The following is a 23923-nucleotide window of genomic DNA, read 5'->3' as shown; positions in this document are numbered from 1 at the left end:
AATCACAAGTTCTTGTATTTACCTTTTTTAAGGTGAGAGATTATTTTCTATTAATATTTCATCTTCTCACTGTTTTTCAGGTTTGTGCATACAAGGATGGTAAAGTTATTATAGATACTGCTGCAGGAACGCTTGGGAAATATGATCCACGCCCAGTTCAGCCTGATAGTCTCTTCTCTGTTTTCTCAGCTACCAAGGGTGTAACTGCAGGGCTTGTCCATTGGATGGCAGATAAAGGGTGAGCTTTAATAGTTGTTTCTTTGTGTGCTTCTTAAGCACTACCAGCCATTTCTTCTAAATAAGACATCTGACTGAATTGAAAATCTGAATGATTCACTGTAAAATTTGAACTTTAAATCCTCACTATGGGAACCAAACTGTATTAAGTTATAATTTGTTGTCAGTGCAGAAGTTCATCCATGGAAAACAAGCCTTTGTGTCTAGGATGCTATCAATTCTATCCTGTTTATTTATGTTCTATTTTTCATGGTCAGCATCTGTGAAAATGGCTAAAAAATGTGGACGAAAAGTTCGTTCTTTTATAAAGCCTTTACAAAGTCTTTCTTTTTTGTATTAATTTCATTGAATATGATTGCATTATCAATATATTCTGAAAATATTAGATATTTTTGGTTTTCTTTTTTCTTTCTTTTCTCCTTGATACCTGTTGGTGTACGTTTTATCATATACCGAACATTAGAATAAAATACCCAAGGATACTCTATCCTCTCTTGAAAAACCACCACTTATGCTAAGGTTGCAAGAAGACTATATGGCAATTCCAAGGTTTCTTTGGTCAGGTCTTTGTAAAGTATATTCAATTTCTATTGAAGAACAAGTTAAATACTAGCAATGCTATGTGATTGCAATTTATAATTTTGTGTCTAACAATTCTGATTTATTTATGTGCAGACTGTGGGGAGAGATCATTTTAATATTTTTCTATGTCTTCTCCAAATGAATTCAATTGGTATATATATCATTTAGGCAACCAATCAATAGGTGTATTGACCGGTCATGCCTTTTAGGCATGACCGATCAATGCACCCATTGATCGGTGCCTTTTCAATATACTTTTGTTTTATCTCTTAACACAATGCTATTTACATAATGGATCGGTTCACATATAACCCCGATAAACATATTGCATATCATAATTTGGATCGGTGCCTTAATGCACCTGATAACCAAAGTGCACATTGTATATTTGAATCGGTGCATATTTCATTAATTAACTAAAGTGTTTTACCAAGCAATGAAGCAGTGCTTGTTTACACCCGATAGCAAATATTGAATCGGTGCTTTATTAACAACAACATTTAGTTGAGGTTCGATGCACATAATATGTTACCGGGTTTTAACAATCCGATAACATATCAATATATATTATAGCAATCGAATGAATACCATTATTTTATAGCAATTTATCATGTTTCAAATCAGTAAGCAAAATATAAATGATAATAGACATATACGAGTATGGTTTACTTATCTTGCAGGAGCTACAATGCATTAACACTCCCTCTTAGCTCTGGAAGATAGGTAACCTGCATCACATTTCTCTTTCATAACCAAGATAATGTCAGTCATCAAAATCTATATCATGTGAAATATCATCAAAACATATGATATGAAAAATAAAAGAACATCACTTGAGCATGTTATAAAAAGTATCACCTAAGCATGTGATACAAATATTTATCAAGATATCACCTAAACATGTGATATCTGTATTGCCTAAACGTGCAATACTTTTAAGGATAATCCATATGAGAAGTGTTAAGTTCTCATCATATCCAAGTTGTGATAAGTGCAATAACATTTTATAAATGTTTCTCACAACACAGTCATGACACATCCATGACTTACCAGAGATCCAACATGATCACTGGTTGAGATATCACCTAAGCACGTGATATCAGTATTGCCTAAGCACGCAATACAAGGATAACCATATGAGAAGTGTTTAAATTCTCATCATATCCAGGTTGTGATAAGTGCAATAACATTTTATAAATGTTTTATCACAACGCAGTCATGGCACATCCATAACTTACTAGAGATCCAACATGATCGCTGGTTTGACTACCATAAGATCGTCACCTTATGATGTCTACATACAAGTGTTCAGTATCTGAGAGATTGTCACCTCTTAGATATGAACACAGGTGGCAAAAAAACCAAATATTGTCCAAACATGACAAAGAAGTTTACACATTAAACATCTTAAATATATGTAAGTATAGATTACAAAGCAGATTACCTTTCTATCATACCTAAGCCCTTTCTGAAGTGATCAACCTTCACTCTGGAAAGAGGTTTGGCCAGAATATCTGCAGTCTGATCTCCTGTACACACATATTCTAATTTAATCACATTCCTATCAACCATATCTCGCACATAATGGTATGGAATCTCAATATGTTTGGACCTGTCATGAAATACTGGATTTACAGAGAGTTTTATGCAGCTTTGATTATCACACTGAATAACTGTAGGTTTCATAGGTTCTCCAAACAATCCCACAAGCAACTTCCTAAGCCATACTGCCTCTCGGGCAGCCATGGAAACTCCAATATATTCAACCTCAGTGGAACTCTGAGCTACTGAAGATTGTTTTCTGCTGATCCAAGATATCATGGCTGAACTTAAACTGAAGCAGCACCCTGAAGTGCTCTTTCTGTCAGTCACACTACCAGCCCAATCTAAATCTGTAAATCCATGTAGGTCTATGTCAATTTTCTCATATTTAAGACCAAACTTTAGAGTACCTTGTAAGTATCTCATTATATGTTTTACTACAACCAGGTGTATCTCCTTAGGTTCACACATGAACTGACTTAGAGCATTAACAGCATAACAAATATCTTGCCTTGTATTTACCAGATACATCAGGGACCCAATCATCTGCCTGTATTGAGTAGGGTCAGTGGGTTTTGACTCTGCTGCTGCTTCTTTAAGTTTATGGAAGTTGGTTTCCATAGGAGAGGTCATGGACCTGCAGTTTAGCATTCCGAATCTCGTCAATATGTCCAAGGTGTACTTACCTTGGTTCAGTACAATATTATCAGGATTCTGCCATACTTCCAATCCTAGGAAGTAATGAAGAAGCCCCAAGTTCTTCATATCAAATTCTGTGGATAGATCTTTCTTGCATTGATCTATTAGGTGATCATTTCCTGTGATTAATAAGTCATCAACATATAAAATCAATATTAGCATATCACCTTTATTTCTTTTGAGGTAGAGATTAGGATCTGCATCATTCTTAGAGAAACCTAGCTTTGAGAGATAGGTGTCAATTCTTTCATACCAGGCCCTGGGAGCCTGTTTGAGCCCATAGAGAGCTTTCTTGAGTCTACACACATGAGACTGCATCATGAATTTCAAACCCTTCAGGTTGCTCTAAGTAGACTTCTTCTGAGATCTCGCCATTTAGAAATGCTGATTTTACATCCATCTGATGTACCTTCCACCCCTTTGCTGCTGCAATGGCTAGTACAACTCTTACTGATGTATACCTGGCCACAGGTGCAAATGTCTCTTCATAATCTATTCCTTCCTTCTGTGAAAACCCTCTAGCTACAAATCTGGCCTTGTGCTTTTCAATACTGCCATCTGCAGCATGCTTGATTTTAAACAACCATTTAGAAGACACAACAGATTTCTTGGTTGGCCTAGGAACAATCTCCCAAACATTATTCTTCATAATGGACTGATACTCTTCAGACATGGCATCTTTCCATACTTGATGTTTGAGTGCATCTGATACATTGTTTGGTTCAGCTTTAGAGAGATCATTTATAAGGGCAACATAGTTGGTGAACTTATTAGGCCTCTTGCTTTCCTTGAAGGTTCCTGAAGGAGCAGTGAACTTCTGAGCTTCTGCTATAGTTTTGGTGGCCCATAGTGGTCTTTTCTTGAGTTTTTCTATAGGTGGGTTTTGTGTTTCACCTATAGTTTCCTCAAGATACTCCCTCTGAAGCTCAGGAGTAGGAACTTCTACTAGGTTAGGAGTAGGATTATAGATTTCAAGTTCTATTGTATTTTGGGCCCTTTTGAAGGCTAAATCTTCTTCGAAGATTACATCCCTACTAAGTTCAATATTTCTCTGCCCTTGTACATAGATTCTGTAAGCTTTAGAAGTTTCACTGTACCCTACAAGTATTCCCCTTTTTCCAGAGGGCTCTAGTTTTAGTCTTTTCTCTTTAGGTACATGTATATAGACAAGACACCCAAATATCCTAAGGTGGCTGATATCTGGCTTTGTTTTGGTAAAGACTTCCTCAGGAGTTTTATCTTCAAGGTGTGAATGAGGACATCTGTTTTGTATGTACACAGTAGTGCTAGTTGCTTCTGCCCAAAAATTCAAGTTTAGATTTTGATCTAGTATCATAGCTTTGGCAACTTCTACTATGGTCCTATTTTTTCTTTCAGCTACTCCATTTTGTTGAGGGTTATAAGGTATTGTTAACTCCCTCTTGATCCTAGAATTTTACAAAAATCTTTAAATAGTTCTGATGTGTATTCCCCCCCATTGTCAGTTCTTAGGGTTTTAATTTTGTTTTCTGAGAGGTTTTCTGTTAAAGTTTTAAACTCTTTAAATCTATTTAGGATCTCTTCTGATTCTTTACATTTCAAAAAGTAGATCCAAGTCTTCCTAGAGTAGTCATCAACAAAAATTACATAGTACAAGAATCCCCCTAGAGAGGGTACGGACATAGGTCCACATACATCAGAATGAACTAATTCCAAAACTTTGCTAGTTTTCCTAGTACTATTCTGAAATGCACTTTTGGTATTCTTACCTAGGGCACATCCTTTGCATGCCTCTGAATGATATTGCTTCAACTTAGGTAGACCTGTGACAAGGTTTCCCATAGTTGACAAAGCTCTATAATTCAGATGGCCTAATCTCCTGTGCCACACTTCATTTGCATTAGTGGCTTCATGGATCAAGGCTAGATTGGGCTCTGTGCATAGCTCATACAAATAGCCTTGTCTTTGACCAATGACCTTAGCGTTCTTGGTGGAGGATTTCTTTGGCCAAGCCAACACCTTGTTTTCCATGAAAGTCACTCTGTATCCTTGATTTTCTAGTGCTGATATGGAGATTAGATTTCTTCTGATGCCAAGAACATATAGTACCCCTTCAAGTCGTAATGACATGCTTGTCTTTAGTTTGATGGTGCAGGTTCCAATTCCTCTGACTGGATGTGATGAATCATCTCCGATGGTCACTTCCTCATCATCCTCCTCTATCATGGCGTCTAGTACTTCTCTAAAACCGGTGATGTGTCTGGATGAACCACTGTCGATCACCCATGAGTTAGATTTGTTTGAAGCATGGCTTGTAAGTGCTGAGTAGAGGACATAGTTCTCGGAGTCATTTTCTCTTTTGGATTTCCTCACTATGGCAAATGTGGCTTGCTTTCCTTTCTCTGGACATTTTGCAACAGTGTCCGAATTTGTCACACCTATAACATTGAACATGTGATAGGTCTTTCTTTGAAGTGTTCTTGCCTTGATAAGCTTTTCTCTTCCTAAATTGCTTCTTCTTGTACTTCTTGTTAGTGTTTGTATTTAGGACTTGCAAGTCTTCGTCTATATTCTTCTGTTTTATTCCTACCTTGTTCAATCTTGATTCTTCTTGTAGACAGTCATCTCTTAATCTTTCAAACTTGGGATATTTAGACCTAGCACTGATGCCTTGGATGAATGTGTTCCATCCACTAGGCAACCCATCTAGAGCAATGAGTGTTAACTCTTTGCTTTGGATCTCGTATCCAAGGGAAGCTAAGTCATCTCTTAGGCTTGATATCCGCATAAAGTAGGAGTTAATTGTCTCCCCTTTGTTCATACTGATATGATTGATCTCTCATTTCAATGCCAGAGTACGACTTGCATTTGATATCTCAAATGTCCTTTCGAATGCCTTGAACATTTTATAAGTCGTCTCATACTTTTTAATGATGGGCATTATGTTATTTCTTACCCCATCCACTATTATTTTAATAGCCTTTTCATTTCCCTCAATCCATGTTGATTTGTCAGGTTCATCTTCTGGCTGTGCATTTTCAGTTTGAACATATGAATCAACTTTGTTTTCTCTCAAAATCATTTTGATTCTAAACTTCCAAGCTGAAAAATCTTCGCTACCTCCGAGTCTATCTTCAAATCTGATAGCGTTGGCCATTTTAGAAATGTGATGTAGTTTATAACTTTGTCCTTGAATTTATCAAAATCGAATAGCCTTAGGTTCGATTACCGTGGCTCTGATACCATGTAAAGTATATTCAATTTCTATTGAAGAACAAGTTAAATACTAGCAATGCTATGTGATTGCAATTTATAATTTTGTGTCTAACAATTCTGATTTATTTATGTGCAGACTGTGGGAGAGAGATCATTTTAACATTTTTCTATGTCTTCTCCAAATGAATTCAATTGGTATATATATCATTTAGGCAACCGGTCAATAGGTGTATTGACCGGTCATGCCTTTTAGGCATGACCGATCAATGCACCCATTGATCGGTGCCTTTTCAATATACTTTTGTTTTATCTCTTAACACAATGCTATTTACATAATGGATCGGTTCACATATAACCCCGATAAACATATTGCATATCATAATTTGGATCGGTGCCTTAATGCACCCGATAACCAAAGTGCACATTGTATATTTGAATCGGTGCATATTTCATTAATTAACTAAAGTGTTTTACCAAGCAATGAAGCGGTGCTTGTTTACACCCGATAGCAAATACTGAATCGGTGCTTTATTAACAACAGCATTTAGTTGAGGTTCGATGCACATAATATGTTACCGGGTTTTAACAACCCGATAACATATCAATATATATTATAGCAATCGAATGAATACCATTATTTAATAGCAATTTATCATGTTTCAAATCAGTAAGCAAAATATAAATGATAACAGACATATATGAGTATGGTTTACTTATCTTGCAGGAGCTACAATGCATTAACAGTCTTGACGTGTGGATAAGCTCAACGGGCGTTGTGATATGCTGGTAATACACAAAGGGACTTACGCTTGGCTCGTTCAATTCACAATGGAGGTTTATCGTTTGTGGGTTTTGGATTGTGGACTTCAAGACAACTGAAAAGGAGATATGGTTTAGAAATTCTAATCTATTCCTAAGAATTCAGGAGACGGTAAAGACTAGGTGAAACTAACAACAACACTTTGTTTCGCCACACTTAGGACAACTACGCAAAGCATGTGCAATCTTCTAAGGTTATGCTCAAGATTTTCACACTTACGATTAACACCAACAATTGAACAATATTACTCAAAGTAGAAGTTAAGCATCCACATCAAAAGCTCAGGCTAACTTTACATATCGAATGAAAATCATCCATCCAACAAAAGTATGAGCAAAAAGTTTCACCAATCTAAACTATCAAATCCTTCATTCTTCTAACATACATGAAATAAAATCTAAACTATGATGAGGGATAAGAACGATGCCAACTCCAAAATAAAAGAGGTAATCACCATCAATTCGAACAATGCATTACTTATTACTTTGGCAATTGTATGCAACAATTGCTTATCTCAACATGTTTTGCAACATGCTCCCGTGATTTGCAAATGAGGGGTGAGTTCAATTTATAGGCTCCCCAATTACAATTAAATGGCCAGGATTGATTTCTAATCAACGGTCGAGATTAAAACAACCTAACCCTAATTAGGGTTTCCCAAAATAGATCAAATATCTGTCGGATGAGAGACAAGTGGCACAAGATGCTATTTTTTAGGATTGCACCCCCTTCTTCTGCTGAGAGGTAGTGTGTTCAATGAACCTGGACATGTTGACTTGAATTCCCCAATTTGTGTCGAAAAATTTGCCTAAGTATGGAAATTTGTCTGGAATACTCTTCTTGACGCCAATTTATGTTGCACGTGGGAGCTTGTCTTTGACTCTTCAGAAATGAAATCCTTCAAGAAATTTGGAATTTATTTCCATACTTTCCCCGAGTCTGAAGACTTTTCTTTCTTGATGCCTGGAGACTCTTTCAGGTGCCTTGAATTTGGAGAAGAATTTGATTCATCTCCTCTTTATTTTCTTCTTTGTTCTTCTTCTTTCTTCATGTTTCCAGTCCAACATTTAGTCAAAATTTGATTCTTTTGGTTGTGGGAAATTCCACATAGCCATTTTTCATGTATCAAACCTTTATCCACCCATTTGTTTGATTGACCCTTGATTTCATGTGCTTGTCAAATTTATTTTCCTACTCGATTGTTGGTCTAATTTCATGTGAATTTGTCAAAATTAGTCTTTCCTCATAGCATGTCGGCTTGATGGTCTTCTTGTCTAATGGATCAAATTTGAGGTCCCTGATCTGACATCTTCACATATTTCATTTATGCCTTGGACAAATTCATGTCTAAGTTTGATCAACTTGCTTGGACAAAGGCTTGGACAATTTTCAGTCCTGTCTTAAGTCCTGACTGTGAATGTGCCAATTTATTTTTCTCCCTCTTAGGTTGTCTTAAACCAGGAACTTGAATGTGTCTGACATATTAAGGTTTGTGTCTTGGAACAAATTTGTGTCAGTCTTTATGTCTTGGCATGCTTCATGTCAATTGGCTTGTCCTCGGACTTGGAATATTCTTGGACAATCATCCTTCATTTTGATGGATCGGAAAAGTCCGGACAGTCACATGTCCTCTTGTCTTTGGCACATTTCGGAAATATAATCAAACAATTTGTCTTGCTCTTTGTCATGTCATCTTGGCAGGCTTCAGAAGTATGATCGGACAAATTGTCTTCCAATTTGTCAGGCCATCTTGTTCTTGGAAAGAAAAATTTCATGCTTTGGATTTTTGGCATGCTCGAAGGCTTTCCTCTTGGCAGGGCGAAGTTCACATATCCTTGGACAATTTTTTATTTGCTCAAATTTTGTGCTTAGTTTCTTTGGACAAAATCTTTGGACATGTCTTATTCCTTAGCAAATTTTGGATGACTTTCTTCCTTGGATATGAAAGGGCGGACTTTCCACATCTTTGGACAGATTTTGGTTGATGCTTCACTTCAGACTTGGAAGGTTATCACATGTATATCGGATATAAACAATCTTCCTCTTCCAAGGAGGGTTTGGAAATGATTAAAACTTACTTGCTGACAATGATAGCCGCAGTTTGACAATGTGAATTTAGATTACTCTTTTTTTTTTTGACAGGGCAAAATTTTTTCTTCCTCGGGCAAGTCCACTTTCAATTTGCTGTCTTGGACGATCTTGGATGAATTTTATTTTTTGGCAGATTTGAAAGATTTCTGAGAAATCTATGTGTAGATTTGAATTCTTTTCCCAAGGTAGATTCAAGGATTATCAATGGTGAACTCAGAATTTTATCAGCAAACCTTGGTGATGGCGAACTTGAACCTTTTGAATGTCCCTTTCAAACTCTTGGCCCTGCTTTATTCTTCCTTTTGGAGATGTTCAAGGTAGATTTTTCTCCTTCAAATTGTTATCAATGGCAAATTTAAGGAGAATATCGAACTTATTTTATCCAAACCCTTGATTTTGCTTTATTTCTCATCCAAATTCTTTTGAAAATTTGATAATCTAGTTAGATTTTGGAGCTGCTTCCTCTGAAGAATTTGAATTTTTTTTTTCCTTCAAACCCTTGAATTTATTTTACTTCTGCAAAGGTAATCTGATAATATGATCAGATTTTGGCATGAATCTAATAATCTTTATGCCTGAGAGTTGTTCACTTTGATTTCCAAACCTGTAGACATGGCAGATTTTGAAGTTGGATAATCTGATCATGCATTGAAGCTACTCAGCATAGTTTTGATGCTTCCTTCTTTGCTATACAAACTTCTTCTTGGCAAACAAAGTATTAATGAATGGGCATCATGTCTTTATAGCTTTTTAGCAATTTCTAGAAGCTTTGTGTTTTATTCTATCTTTAGAAAATTGAAACCCTTTGCCTTCTTCTAGAAGGAAGCTTGGAAGATTCTCAAAAATTAGAAAGTTTTATTGTTTTATCCTACCTCTAAGAAGTTGGAATTTATCCTTAGAAGCTTCCATCATGTTTTAGAAAGTTTTATTTGTTTTAAATCTCCTAGAAATTCGAATTTGAGGAAGGCATGCCACAATATTTTATTTTATTTTTTATTTATTTATTTTTATTTATTTTTTATTTTTTTATTACTATGTGAGTTTAATTGCCAAGTCATCTTACTTGCCATTTTTAATTCTCTTGGAATGCCATATCATCTTTTATTGACAAGTCATCTTTTATTGCCAACTAGGAAATTTATATCATTTTTATTCTATGCCATCTTCAAGTGGGCCCTACATTCTTTCTCAAGCTTTGGCGAATTTTGCACATCTTCCTTATGCCATGTTTTTAAAGTGGACTTGGAAAGAATTTCTAGCTTGGACATGAGGTGCACTTTAAAAATTGTCAGACATTTTTGGTGCATGAATAAGCTTAACCTTAGGCAAGAGTTAATTAACCCTTGCCATGAGTTAGTTAACCCTCGGTAGGAGTTTAATATTTGTCGGACAATTTTTTTTGGACAATTTTTAAGTTGATCTCGCTCAAATTTCTTCCACATTTTAACTGATCGTCTGCCATTCCACCCTTGAACCTTGTTGAACTTGTTTGCCATTTTTATTTCTTCAACCTGGACGAAATTTTCGATGTGCCATTCCACTCTTGAACCTTGTTGAACTTGTCAGCCATTTTTATTTCTTCAACCTAGACAAAATTTTCGATGTGCCATTCCACTTGCCTTCTTTTGACTTGGTCAACAGTGTTCATGCCATGTTCATACCTTGCTGGTTCATTTGGACAAAAACCCTAATCTGGATTTCCATTTTGCTTTTTGCACTTGGAGACCTCATTTTTGAAATCTGAGAACATGGGTAGGAATAATTCGGCATGGGGATCAAAACCCTAATCTCAAAAAAAAGCAAAATTTTCAAACCCTTGCTTTTTACACATAGAAGCAAAAATTTTCGAATTTGAAGACATGGGTAGGATCAAAATGACCTAAAGAACAAAACCCTAATTTCAGAAAAAACAAAATTTATGAAGCCCTTCTTTTTATATCTAGAGGTGATATTTTCAAATTCCGACAAAATGGGTAGTAATAAAATAGCTCAAAGAACAAAACCCAGATGCCAACTTAAAAAAAGTAAAAAAAAAAGCAAAAATTTCTAAAAATAGCAGGTTGTCAGAAATGGCTCAAAGCAATTGTGATTTTCGTCCTTCTGAACACTTTGGTAGCATTCAAATTCAATTCTGAGCATAAATTCTCAATTTGGCTTGGGATGAATTCTCAAAAACTCTAACTCATTGTAAAAAGATTGGTGATTAGCAGATGCAACGCCAAAACAAAACCCTAAAAAGAAAAAAAAATAGGGGGTCCCCATTTGCAATGGGGCGATGTGTGAAATAGGTCACAACAATACCCAGGGGCAGCAACCTTGTACCAAGGATCTCATTCCCAATTTTGGTACCAAAGGGTTTTGTGTGTCGCAAGTCCACTTATCCCCCTAGATGATGCACAAATGATCCGCTCCAGGCACCGTGAGTAAACCAGGGTTTTGAACCTGCAACGATCATCTGTGTCTCTCAATGGCTTGACCATCCAGTCTACTGCGGTTTTCCATATTTAAAGAATGAAAAATATTAATTGTGATATGTAGGTTACAGACTTCACATAAATGCCTCGATAATTCCACAATATATAAGAAGGAAATAGTGGCTATTAATCCAATATGTTTAGATTTATGAAAAAGGTAGAACATCATGCACTGGTTTTGTATACAAACTTGCAGCTTAAACTTCTTAGATCTTTAAATTGTTATATTGCTTACAAGATTGCAGACTGGAATGCTGCAAAAAGTAAAGATGTTTCAGAGAATAGCATTTGAGTTCTAAGACTTTCATGAATTTGATGCATTCAGGGAGATGAGTCTCACCGATAATGTATCCAGCCTCTGGCCCGAATTTACTATAAATGGAAAAGAAACTTGCAAGGTGAGAAAAATATATTTGTACATGAACTAACATAAGCAATGCTTGATGTTTCTTCTGATTTTCCTGACTGAAAATCATGACAGGTTGCTCATGTCCTTAACCATACAGCAGGACTTCAAAATGCCATGGTTGATATCATTAAGGAAGATCCTTTACTTATGTGTGACTGGGAAAAGGCTTTAAATAGAGTTGCCTCTGCTGTACCTGAGTCAGCGCCTGGGTCTGAGCAGAAGTATCATTCACTGTCTTTTGGTTGGCTCTGTGGGGGGATTATAGAGGTGATATTACTTCTAACTCTGTTTAGTTATCTTTTTTCTGGACATTCTTGTGTGGCTGTGTATAATTTGTTTTGATTAGCTTGTATGCTCCACAAAAATCCAATAAAATATCCTTTACCTATTTCAGTTACAAATCAGGTTGTAACTGATTGATGCAAGTTAATTTGAGGTTAAGAGTTCTTCTTTTTTCTGGTTCAATAGAATATCTGAATGGTTGGTAGATACCTAAAGGATCCTTTAGAAGCAAATAATTGCTGTTATTTTGGTAAACAATTAATAGCGTATCAGTTTGTACTGAAATAAAAGGCTTGTTCTGTGTATTGTTGACCATTTCTGGCAATTATATACATCCATGATTTAGATGTAATGATGTTTTTTTTATTGTCATAGGATCCTTGCATCTGTTGGCTATGCACTTCTTTGTCACAGGTAACCAAGAATAGAAATATATCTGACCTGTCATCCAGATGGCATTGGTGTCATTTAGTGAACATCATTCATATAGGATTCCATTTGTCCTGCAGCTAATTGTTTGAACACGTTTATCATGTGCAAAAGTAGTCGTCAATGTATCCTTCCGTGCAATATCAAGTTAATTGCACCCTGGGAATCCATCCAAGAAGCAATAGATATTTGTTTTTATTGTTATATCGTCAATTTCCTTTGAACTTCTTTGCTACAGGTGACTAAGAATAAAAATATATCTGACCGGTCATCCAAATGGCATTGCTTTCATTTGGTGACCATCATTAACATAGACTTTCACTTGTCCTGCAGCTCATCATTTGAATTATTAGATACAATATGTATATATTTTTATTAATTATGTTATTGGGGTTCTATTAAGGAGTCCTAGACCAACTACGACTTAACATCATACGTATCAGATAACAGTCTCACTACCTTGGTGTCATTACAGAGCTCCCATTGCTAGTACTGCAGTTGCACCTTTATAATGATGAGTTTATACCATTGATCAATAACATCCATGCAATGCCCTTGTCAACAGACCATTTTCCAACAAGGGCATGTAAAGTCAATTGCTGGCTCCAATGTTCCATTATGAAATATGATAAACATATGCCTGCATTGCCACACAAAGTTCTTGATAGAATCCTTCCAGTATTTTATTATCCATCCTTAATCCATGCACTTTTTCTTGTAGCTGCAAAATGGATGCTTCAAAATGTTGCTTTTTCCCTGCCACATACTTTGGCACACCACAGAAGAGGTCACCTCCCATTGCTCTTTCCTCTCCCTTCAACTTAACCAAATGAGCCATGATAGAAGCCCTAAGATCTACATCCATTACCTCTTTTGCTCATCTCTCCTTGAACTCTTGCATAATCATTGGATGAGAATGAAAACACCCTGAATCTGCCAATCCTTCCTTGCTTAAGATAGCTTTTACCAGCTGCATATCGGCATCAACTTCAGAATGAAAAATCCTCTTCAAGTGGTGATCTGAAACTGGATCCTACTTTAGTGGGTCCCTTGACTGCTCCCCCTTTACTATACAACAGAAATAAACCCAGCTCCCTTTCAACAAAGGCCAACATCCTTCACCCAAGCCACACCCAAAACACTAGCTGCACAATTCAGAGACAAGCCACCAAAAATGCCATATGCTAATATGACCCCTCCCACAATTAAAAGCAAGCACTTCACATGAAGGCTCCCCCATACCAAAGTGTGTGAGATGCCTATATTCATATCAATCCGCTTCAAGCCTTGCAACTTCTTGACTAATTATAATGACCATTAGTCACCATATCAACCTATTGCACCCTATCCTTTTTTATTAAGTAGGCTAGATAAACTCAGTCATTAACCGTATTACTCTCTATCAAGGAAAAGTCTTGAAGTAAAGCCCCTTGATTAGCTTGGACGTGGAACACTTGATTTCCAATTCTTTAACAATGGGGGATCTTGAAAAGTGAAAATTTCAAGCTCCAAGCTCAGATTTCTTCCAAAATTGTCTTCAATTACCAATCTGGGCAACGCTCTTTTAACACTATGTTGTCCATGATCTATGATTCCCTTTCAACTTCCACGTTATGATGTCTAGCCACATAAGAAGCCTCGAGGCCCTTAAGCAAGGCTGTCCGTTCCACATAGTTATTTGTTTGCCTTCCTAAATAAATGGAGTGACCTAACACAAATCCTCCTATGATATTTCAAAGAACAAAGAAATTTTTAGCTCTGCCTGGATTCCCTTTGGAAGCCCCATCAAAATTCAACTTCACCTCCCTACTAGGTCCTTATCATTTCACTTACTTTCTACACTTGACTTTGACTATGCTTCCTTGAAGGGGAATCAGATATAATATATAGACATAATGTTAGAATACATTTTGTATGTAGGCATTTATTGCTTATTTTATTGATGTAATAACACTATATTACTTATGTCTAGAGAAATATGTTCCACAACATATACAGAAAGGAATGGTGAGATGGTGATCCAAGGGCACTTTTTGGGGGATGATTATATAGATAGATAGATAGATAGATAGACAGATAGACAGATAAATAGATAGACAAACAGATAGATAGACAGAGAGATAGATTGTAATGTCCCATATTAAATTAATTTAATAACTTAATCAATTTGCAGCAAAGGAAATATACTGAATTTAACTAATCAATCCAAACCCCTCTGATTTTAACTTATCCAAGATAACTAAAATTTAATCTTGCAAACAACAAGATTCATGCAGACTAGCTAACAGCAATGACTCTGGGATTCACCCAAACTTTAGGAAACTTCTTGAAACTGATATGAAATGATTATTTCATATTTCTTTAACATCTATTGCTCATAATGAAGGAATTGATACATTATTTTTAATTTCTTTTAATTGATATATATATTCGCTGCTCTTTATATTATTCCCAGTCATATTTGCTGCCCTTTCCCTGACTTGAATTGCTGCTCCCTACTGCTGCTCGTTTCCTACGTATTTATCTTGGACAATGTGAAGGTGTTTGCAGTGGATGAATTTGACGTGTTGTTCTTATGTGTATTGCCACTATGCCTGGGTATAAACCAATTTGAGAGTAATTGGCAACATTGAACCTTTATTTGTCTTACTTTTGAAGTTTGAATTTTGTTTATCTTTTGCACGCTATGTTTGGCATGAAATAACAATTGCAGTTTCTTTTCATGTTTTGATGAGTATTTTAACATTTTAAATGTTATTTTCCCCATTTAAAACCCAAATAATTGAATTCTATTTACACTTTCAATTTGTCATGTCAATGCAGTGTAAATGTAATGCTACTATGGCAATAACACCACGAGTCATGTCTAAAGAGTAATTTACAATTAAGTTACAATCGCCTTTTAACTTCCTTATTCATTAATAAACAAAATACACTTGCAAAAATATTAGGCATTCAGTGATATGAAACTCCAGTGCATTCATTCTTCCAACACAAACATGTGCATGATGCACAAGAGTGAGACAGTCTTAAATCATTCTCAAGGTCATTGAGATCAGCAGAAGAGCAGTCAGAAAAACAGATGGAATGCTAGCTGTTCTAGCAAATAAGGAATTGCAGTGTAATTGTTTGACGTGGATGGATATTTCTATAACATTGTTATAGACCATTTTGGATACCTCTGCATTTTCCGAGTTTTCTACTACAAGAGGTTTTCTACATGTAAAATAATTGTCTCTGTGTGGATCCATGTTTTCTTGTGTATGATATAGTTGTTTCCTACACACTCAAAGTTAGGAATTGTAGATTTTTATTCAATAGAATTTGCATTTGTTTTCCTTAAATGAGAAAGGTGGGGAATTTTGAAGACAAAAATGTTGTCCAAGTTTTTTTTTCTTCTGTATGATGTAGTTGTTTCCTACACACTCAAAGTTAAGAATTGTAGACTTTTATTCAATAGAATTTGCATTTGTTTTCCTTTATTGAGAAAGGCAGGGATTTTTGGAGACAAAAATGTTGTCCAAGTTTCTTTAAGGATATATTTGTTGAATTGGCTTATCCATCCAATAGCTAATTACAGATGAATGATTGCAAACATTGATTTTGGCTTTTTGAGTTCCATTTTCCTTCACACTACTTTGAAATGGAACTTTCTCTCCCTCCTAATGCTCTTCTTTGAGGTTGATCTAACAAGTGTGCCTGCTTTCCAACTTATCTGCTCTCGTTAGAAGACAGCTAGTTATAGCACATCATCTTTGCAAATTTATGGGAACAAGCACAAACTTCATATTCTTGGACTTTGGTAACAAAGTTTGAAGGAGCCACCTCTTCTGAAGGCCATCTCATGCCCACTCTTCTTGCTCTAAATTGTAAAATTTATCAGTGGTCCATTGTTATCCCTTAACAACTTAAGTTCATTTTTGGACTTCTTGAGGTCACTGTTTTTAAAGTCATTGTAAGGAATTTTTTTATAACACTAGTTTCAATGTCTTATTGTTTTAGGAAACTCATTCACCATCTTATCTTATTGCAATTCAAATGGTCTTATAGATATATTTCTCATCAAATGTTTTATCAATTGTTTGGGCATCTATATTTTGTACATTGTTCTTTATGCCCTTGTTCTTCCATTCCTCAGCATTGTCTTCCTCCTACCCAACACTTATACTATTAATGCCATCCGACAAGCTTTCTTTATATGCCTTTACAAACTTGTTAAGTCAAGATTCCTTTTCCTTGGTTATTGTTATGTCCTTGCTATTCTCCTCTCATGCCTTCAGAGATGTTAGGACTTCTCTATTTTGCTCGGGATTACTGAAATTTGAAAATTAACTGGAGGCAAAATCACATGCCAAGCTTGCCAAATCATCCTCAAAATGGGCAAGATGTCCACACAAAAAAATTACAAAGATAGCCTCCATCCATTTCACCTACTTTGCAGAATTCATACAAGCCTCTGAAAAAATTGCACGTGTTCCTAAATTTGTTTTTTGCGTGTGAATAGAATCACTCTTAATTGCATATTTGCTTCATTTAAGAGCAATGTAGCTATTTATGAAGACAAATGTATAATGACCTAAAGGTGCAATGTGCCATTTCAAAATATTCATAAACCCTGCAATTTTGTATTTTTTTACTTGTGGAAACTAGAATAAATATGAAAATGTAGAATTATAGCTTACTAAACATCATTAACAACTACTGAACAATAGCAGTAAATACTAAAAATAATTATGGAGACCTTCACATCAAATGCTATTAATATTTCAGCAGCTGAGTACTTACAAATTACTAATATGAACAACAATATTAAGCTGAACCCTCGTGCATATAATATTCAGATTGCACAATAAACAATAGATTAATTAAACTCACATGTTTACTGCAACAGTTGCTTGATAGAAAGAATGACAAATACAAATAATACCTATCAAAAAATCGGAATGCCCATGGTGACAATCTTGCATCACAGATCAAACTGGAATGCGCTACCAAATTGAAATAATTAGTTATCACACTGTCGCAATACTGTAGTGATCAGTGTTACAAGACTCAGCCAGACTTGACGAGTCCAAAGGCGAGCCACCTCTGCTAGAGTCTCTAGGACTCTAGATTCAGTCTCGCCAAGTCTAACCGAGTCTTGGCAGACTTGCCGAGTCCCAACCCTAGGACTCTGCTGTGTGATCAGAGGAAAAAGTGACAAAAATATTAAAAAACCAAAATTGTTAAGCGTTTATCTGACATTTTAGTTACTTTTTTTACAAAAACTTACAACCTTTTCAATGCTTGTTTGGTTTATGACGTGCCCATTTAGGATCCTCCCCATGTTTGTCTTCAAGTTAGTCTCATTCTTTTCATCAAAATATATACATGAAATATAACATTTAAGTCACATTTCAATGTGTTTTTCTAAGTCACATTTCAATGTGTTTTTCTAAGTCACATTTCAATGTGTTTTTCCTTTCTCATACTGTAAGTTATATTTAATGTATATATCGGTAGGATGTTTGAGAGTGGTTTAAAATCTCTATAAGTTATAATGTAGATTCTAGGTTTTAGAAGATCTTATAAATTTTCAGGCTTAGTCAAATTTTAGTAATCAGCAGACTCCCATCAACATTCTCTCTCTCTCTCTCTCTCTCTCTCTCTCTCTCTTCATCTCCCTTGAACTCTAGACCTATCTCCCTATCACTCTTCCTCATCCCCCGTCTACCTTTTACTATCTCACTCTCTCCCTTCTCCAAGATCTAGACCTATCTCTCTACTTGTCTCTCTCTCACCCCCAAACCCCCAGGAGGGGTGCTGCCCTCAACCTCATTTTGGTGTTGCCCCCAAACCCCCATCAAACTATAAGTCTAAGCAAGTAATAGGCCAATGATGATCATGATCATAAAATCTACAAAGTACATATCCCTTGTTGCAAATCTCTGCATCTTTGTAGTCAAAGCCACAATCAAGGATTATCTTGTTTCATACATTGGACAACTTGTTTAGTATACAAGGACTACCGTAGGCAAAGTTGGCATGCTACACTAGTCATTGTCTCGTTGAATACAAGTTAAGTCATAGTTGGCAAGAAATGGCATTTTCATAATGCAAAAATGTATCATCATGCCTTATACAGACAATGCATGGAACAATTCCATCTATTAGTATCCTAGGTAAGGTCAAACCAAAACATTCAAATTTATCATTTTGCGTAGCCATTCCTCTATGTTAATGAGCTTGACAACAAAACATGCAATCTTGAAGACTTCAAGAAAACTTTAATACTTCCTTAGTTGAATATGCACAGTCACTTAGACACAAGAAAATATCATGGCTACAGACACCAGCGCATAACTTGTGATGTTGGCATGAGTAATGTAGGCTCCTTTGAGCCATAGACTTATATTTTCAGTTTTGATATCATGGATTTCATATTCCATGAGTCTTGTATACATTTGACAATATTTATATATCTAAATGTGTTATTTCTTTCAGCTAAAATTTGCATTTATACTTATGTGATCGATATATACTTGTGTATTTGATCAAAGTAGCTTTTATTTGATGAGGTTATTATGTCTTTGAAGTTTATTTATCAAAGGTTGCATGAAACAAGTTTTAAATCCTTAAAAATCTCTTAATTTCTTGGATTTTTCAATTTGTCGAGTTTTTGCTGAGTCTAGTTGTAGAGTCCGAGTCCAAGTCCGAGTCTTGTAACACTAGTAGTGATAACGTAGTAAACTGGAAACTGGAAATAAGCTACAATTTTTCAACATCAATGTGATTCCTAGGTGATTTAATCACCTAGAAGGCACAATAGGGTGTTTGCCCCCCAATCCCAATTGGAAACCAAGAGGATTTTCATTATCTTAATAAAACAACGAATGATTTCCTTTGAGCAATCCTCTTCCTTTTATAAGTTCCTTTTTGGCCCCTTTCATTGAATTTAATTTTCCCTCCAAAGATTTCTTCCAAAAGTGTTCAAAAAGAATTTTAATAAAATATTATGTGAGGCCTTATAATGCCCCATTTGGACAGCCTTTTTATTAGTATATAATATTTAAGTTTGTCCTTTTGCATTGTTTTAAAATAAATTATTCGGACCAACTTAAAATAATGTTATTAAATTATTTTCCTAACTCATCCGATTAGCTATGGAAAATAACGTAAGCTCCCAATCATATTAATTCTGAAAAGGGGACATGAAAAAGGGTTAGTATGTATCAATGGCGTCATCTATTTTTTGAACTGAAAATTTGCCTCTACTAGTGATGCGATGTGACAGGTCTTTCTAATTGATTTTGTAAAGTTTTGTTTAGTTGCAGGCTGAAACCTTTACCTGCCTTGTAGGCACAGGAAATTTCATTTATAGGGGAAAGGACCCAGTAGTTAAGCATGTACCAATTGTTGTGAGGGTTGTTGATACCTTTTGTTCCAAAAATTGAACAAATAAAACCTATTGTTTGAAACAAAAAATATCATTTTTTGTTAGTAAATGTACCAACAGTTGTTAGGAAATGTACCAATAGTTGTTAAGAAATGTACTAATATTGTAAAAAGTAACCAATTAGGTGATGCCATGTCAGCTGCACAACTATTGGGGTCTCTTTTGCACACCTATTGGTCTCACTTTTTTGGGGTTGTTTTGGACACCTTGGCAAAAAGCATGCTGATGTGGCATCATATTTGATGATGTGGCCCTAAAACCTTAGTTATAAGCAGGGGACTTGCCAAGTAAGCTGCTGTAAAAAAATTGGAGTGATTTGAAATTTCCAAGTAGGATTTTGAGAAGCGCGAAGGTAGGGTGCACAACTACTGGGTCCTTTCCCCTAGATCATTTTGATTTTATTTATTCCCTCCATGAAAATTCCAGTTCCAGTTGACGGCATGTTTCTTTTTGGGGGTAAGATGCACATTCAAAATTCAAGTTAAACTCTATGGAAAATTTTCGTAATATATTCAGAGGGCGAAGTATTTATTTTCTTCAAATCTAAAGGAAAGTCGAAAGCTCAAGTAGTGCAGATGACACTAGCTTCTACAGGAAAAATATGAAGGAAATTAGGATTCTTCATAGCTATAAATAAACGTTCTTCCACACAAGGTTTAAGGATTCAAGCATTGATGTTAAGTAACATAAGAATCGCACTAACAATCAAAGTTCAAGATGATCATTCTCATTTATAAATGGGAAAAAATTTACTTGGAATACATTTGCTACTTTGTCTGTTCTTCTGGATGGTTTCACGGTTCTTATTATGGTGTCTTTTCAAAGCAGCATGCATCCAAAAAGAAATTTCAGGAGGTTCTTGAGGAGGCATTTATACACCCACTTGGCATTAGTGGGGAGCTTTACATTGGTATTCCACCAGGTATGAACAAATATTTTGACGTATTGGCAATTTCTGAAATGTTCTTGTTTGGATTAACAAGCTCATGATATGAAGGATTACCAGAAAGCTGATGATTCTCTACTTTATTCTGTCAGGTGTGGAATCTCGTCTTGCTTCACTTTCTCTGGATATGAAGGATTTCCAGAAAGCTGCTGCCATGTATATGTCTAAAATTTTGAAAGAAACAAATGGTACTATCCAGAATGCAGAGACAACTGAATATGGTGACATTAAGCAAGTGATATCAGCCTTGCCTGTTGTCTTCAATATGCTTTTTATTCGCCGAGCAATCATTCCAGCAGCAAATGGACATTGCTCAGCACGGGCATTGGCAAGATACTATGCAGCACTTGCAACTGGTGGCATAATTCCTCCTAAACCATCTTCAAGTGAGCCTCCCTTGGGTAGCCATCCTCACATACCATTATTTTCATCTGATGACGCTAAGAAGAAAAAAAAAACCAAGACCAATAAGTGTTACCAAAATCATAAGAAAGAAGCTAAGCAGGCAGTGGAACCCAGGAAGCAAAATAAACCCAATGGATCTTGCTCGCACAATCCAGCAGAAAACGGACATATATCAATTTTCAATAAGGGAAACATCCACGATGCTTTTCTAGGTCTGGGTGCTTACGGTGAATTGGTCCATCCTGATCAAAAATTTGGACTAGGCTTTAGGAGGCTTCCTGCTACACCTTCTCTAGGCTCTCAAACAGGAAAGATGGCATTTGGACACTCAGGGATTGGTGGCTCAACTGGCTTCTGTGATCCTAATCATAATTTTTCCATTGCAATTACTGTAAATCAGATGTCTTTTGGAGGAGTCACTCGAAAGATCATTCAATTGGTTTGCTCTGAGCTAAACCTGCCCGTGCCCGATGAATTCTCAGAAGATGGTGAAAAGGGGCCAGACATGCAGCTTAATCTATAATCTGCGCAAGAATGATGAGAAAGGAATGGACCAGGATTGTATTCTTTTTGCATTTGATCCTGTATCTTGCTTTTAGAATTTTAATTTTGAAGGTATTCATTGAAATTAGAGTTTTTTGGAAACTATATATTTTACTAAGATTGTGGTGTGCATTGTTGCGGCTAGAATTCTAACATTTTTGATAGGTGACAAAGGATTGACCCAAGCATGCATCGTATCAATGACACACACACAATGTAAATGATTCATAGAGCATTGGCATCCTAGGCATTAGACAACATTTCTCTTCAGTTTAGAGCTTCAGAGGCTTATTTGATGTTGTACATTTATTATTTATAGGATAATACTGGATGTCCAGTTGTAAAAGCCATTGAACAATGGGTCTAAAATTTGTCCGCTTTAGTCTTTTAATTATATGTCAGTGTTAATCAAAGGAAGCTGGAGAAATATCTTGATTACCAAGTTGCATTTTCTCTATGTTCCACAGATGAAACTTTCACTGGATTTGAGAATCAATAATCTTTTTATATTAATATTCAAAGGGAAATGACTAATACATATCCTTTTGCCTTTTCAAAGGTAATGTAAAAATATAGGGACCTTGGCATGTAGTGACAAGTTCAGGATTCTGTGTTGTGCTTGAACATTACCAATTTTTGTATTTTGAATGATAGGATGACTGGTTTCTTTTCATTTACCATGTAGTTTCAGCTATCAATTAGAAATATCAATATTTTTCTCAGTTTATTGCAACTTGCAGGTGCTGCAGAAATATTGCCATGCAATAGATATTTTGAGGATCACTCAAGTAAATTGAATTTCTTTTAACTATTGATTATTGCCTGGCCAGATAATCCAATGAAAGGAATGTAGCAAATGACAATTGGAAAACATTTTGAAATAATATATGCTGAGAGAACCTCATGAAAAAAATGTGAAACAAATTTATTCATTTATTTGTCATCAACCAAATAATTCGTTTTATTGATAACAGGTAGAGGAACTTACAATCGACTACACAGCATGCTTGTTTTGTAATGTTGCGTGTAGGTTATGGCCTGAAAGACTGAGAATGCTATAAGATCCGATTTGAATACATTAGATGTAATATTATGCTGGAACGATGTGTGTGACATGAAAAACATGCATGGTATGTATTTTATATTACTTTAATATAATTTTGTAGGGAAGAAAAAATAATACCTCACAAATTTATCTAGGGGTACTGTAGCTTAGTAGTTATAAAAAGATGTATAAGAATTACAATTGGAACTTTGGCAAATTAGTAAAACTTAAATATTACTAAATTTTGAAATTTGAACAATCAAAATTCAAAATTTATATATTATACTTAAGATTCTATAATGATTACACAATGATGTCAAAATAACAAAATGAAGTGAGGCTCCTCGTCACTAGAATTGTAAGGAGTGGACTCCACATGATCAAGTTTCACCAAAGTAATACTTACCAGCCTTGTCTATGTAATTATAGCATCCTCATGAATCTATCCTCTCTTTTGGCTCTACATTACCTTGTGTTGTTGTACTCTCTTTGTACAAAAGTGTCTTACAAGTAATGAGATGCAAAACACCATGTATAGCCACAAGTTTCTTTGCTCTCTTAGAGGTAAGTCTATTTCTCTTCAAAGAGTGGATGAAGTTATAAGTAGATCAGTTCCTCTCAACAATAGAAGAATTAGAAATCTAAGATAGCAATCAAAGCTAAAGCAGTAGTCAAAGAAATCGATCCATGACAATTCTACCACAAAATTGGGTCCTTTTGTGCCATAGTTGCCATATCCATCTTGGTCATGTCAAAATAGCCCAAAAGAGTGGCAGATTTTGGCAACTT

At 35.6% G+C, this 23923-nt stretch overlaps 1 protein-coding gene across 5 annotated transcripts in view; it reads left to right on the top strand.

The window, feature by feature from the left end:
* The window catches only part of LOC131047401 (uncharacterized), a 145208-nt gene extending 122442 nt beyond the window's left edge, over positions 1–22766 (top strand). For all 5 annotated transcript variants that reach the window (XM_057981287.2, XM_057981284.2, XM_057981283.2 and 2 more), the window contains 5 exons: positions 81–238; positions 11966–12038; positions 12122–12316; positions 21024–21117; positions 21234–22766. In XM_057981287.2, coding sequence (XP_057837270.2) covers positions 81–238; positions 11966–12038; positions 12122–12316; positions 21024–21117; positions 21234–22069 — 1356 coding nt within the window. In that variant the 3' untranslated portion in view covers positions 22070–22766. The remainder of the gene's footprint in view (positions 1–80; positions 239–11965; positions 12039–12121; positions 12317–21023; positions 21118–21233) is intronic.
* The last annotated feature ends 1157 nt before the right edge of the window (positions 22767–23923 follow it).

The sequence above is a fragment of the Cryptomeria japonica genome, chromosome 2 (genome assembly GCF_030272615.1).
Source record: "Cryptomeria japonica chromosome 2, Sugi_1.0, whole genome shotgun sequence".
Taxonomy (NCBI): domain Eukaryota; kingdom Viridiplantae; phylum Streptophyta; class Pinopsida; order Cupressales; family Cupressaceae; genus Cryptomeria; species Cryptomeria japonica.
The sequence above is the reverse complement of the archived record's forward strand: the minus strand, read 5'-3'. Positions and strand labels throughout refer to the sequence as shown.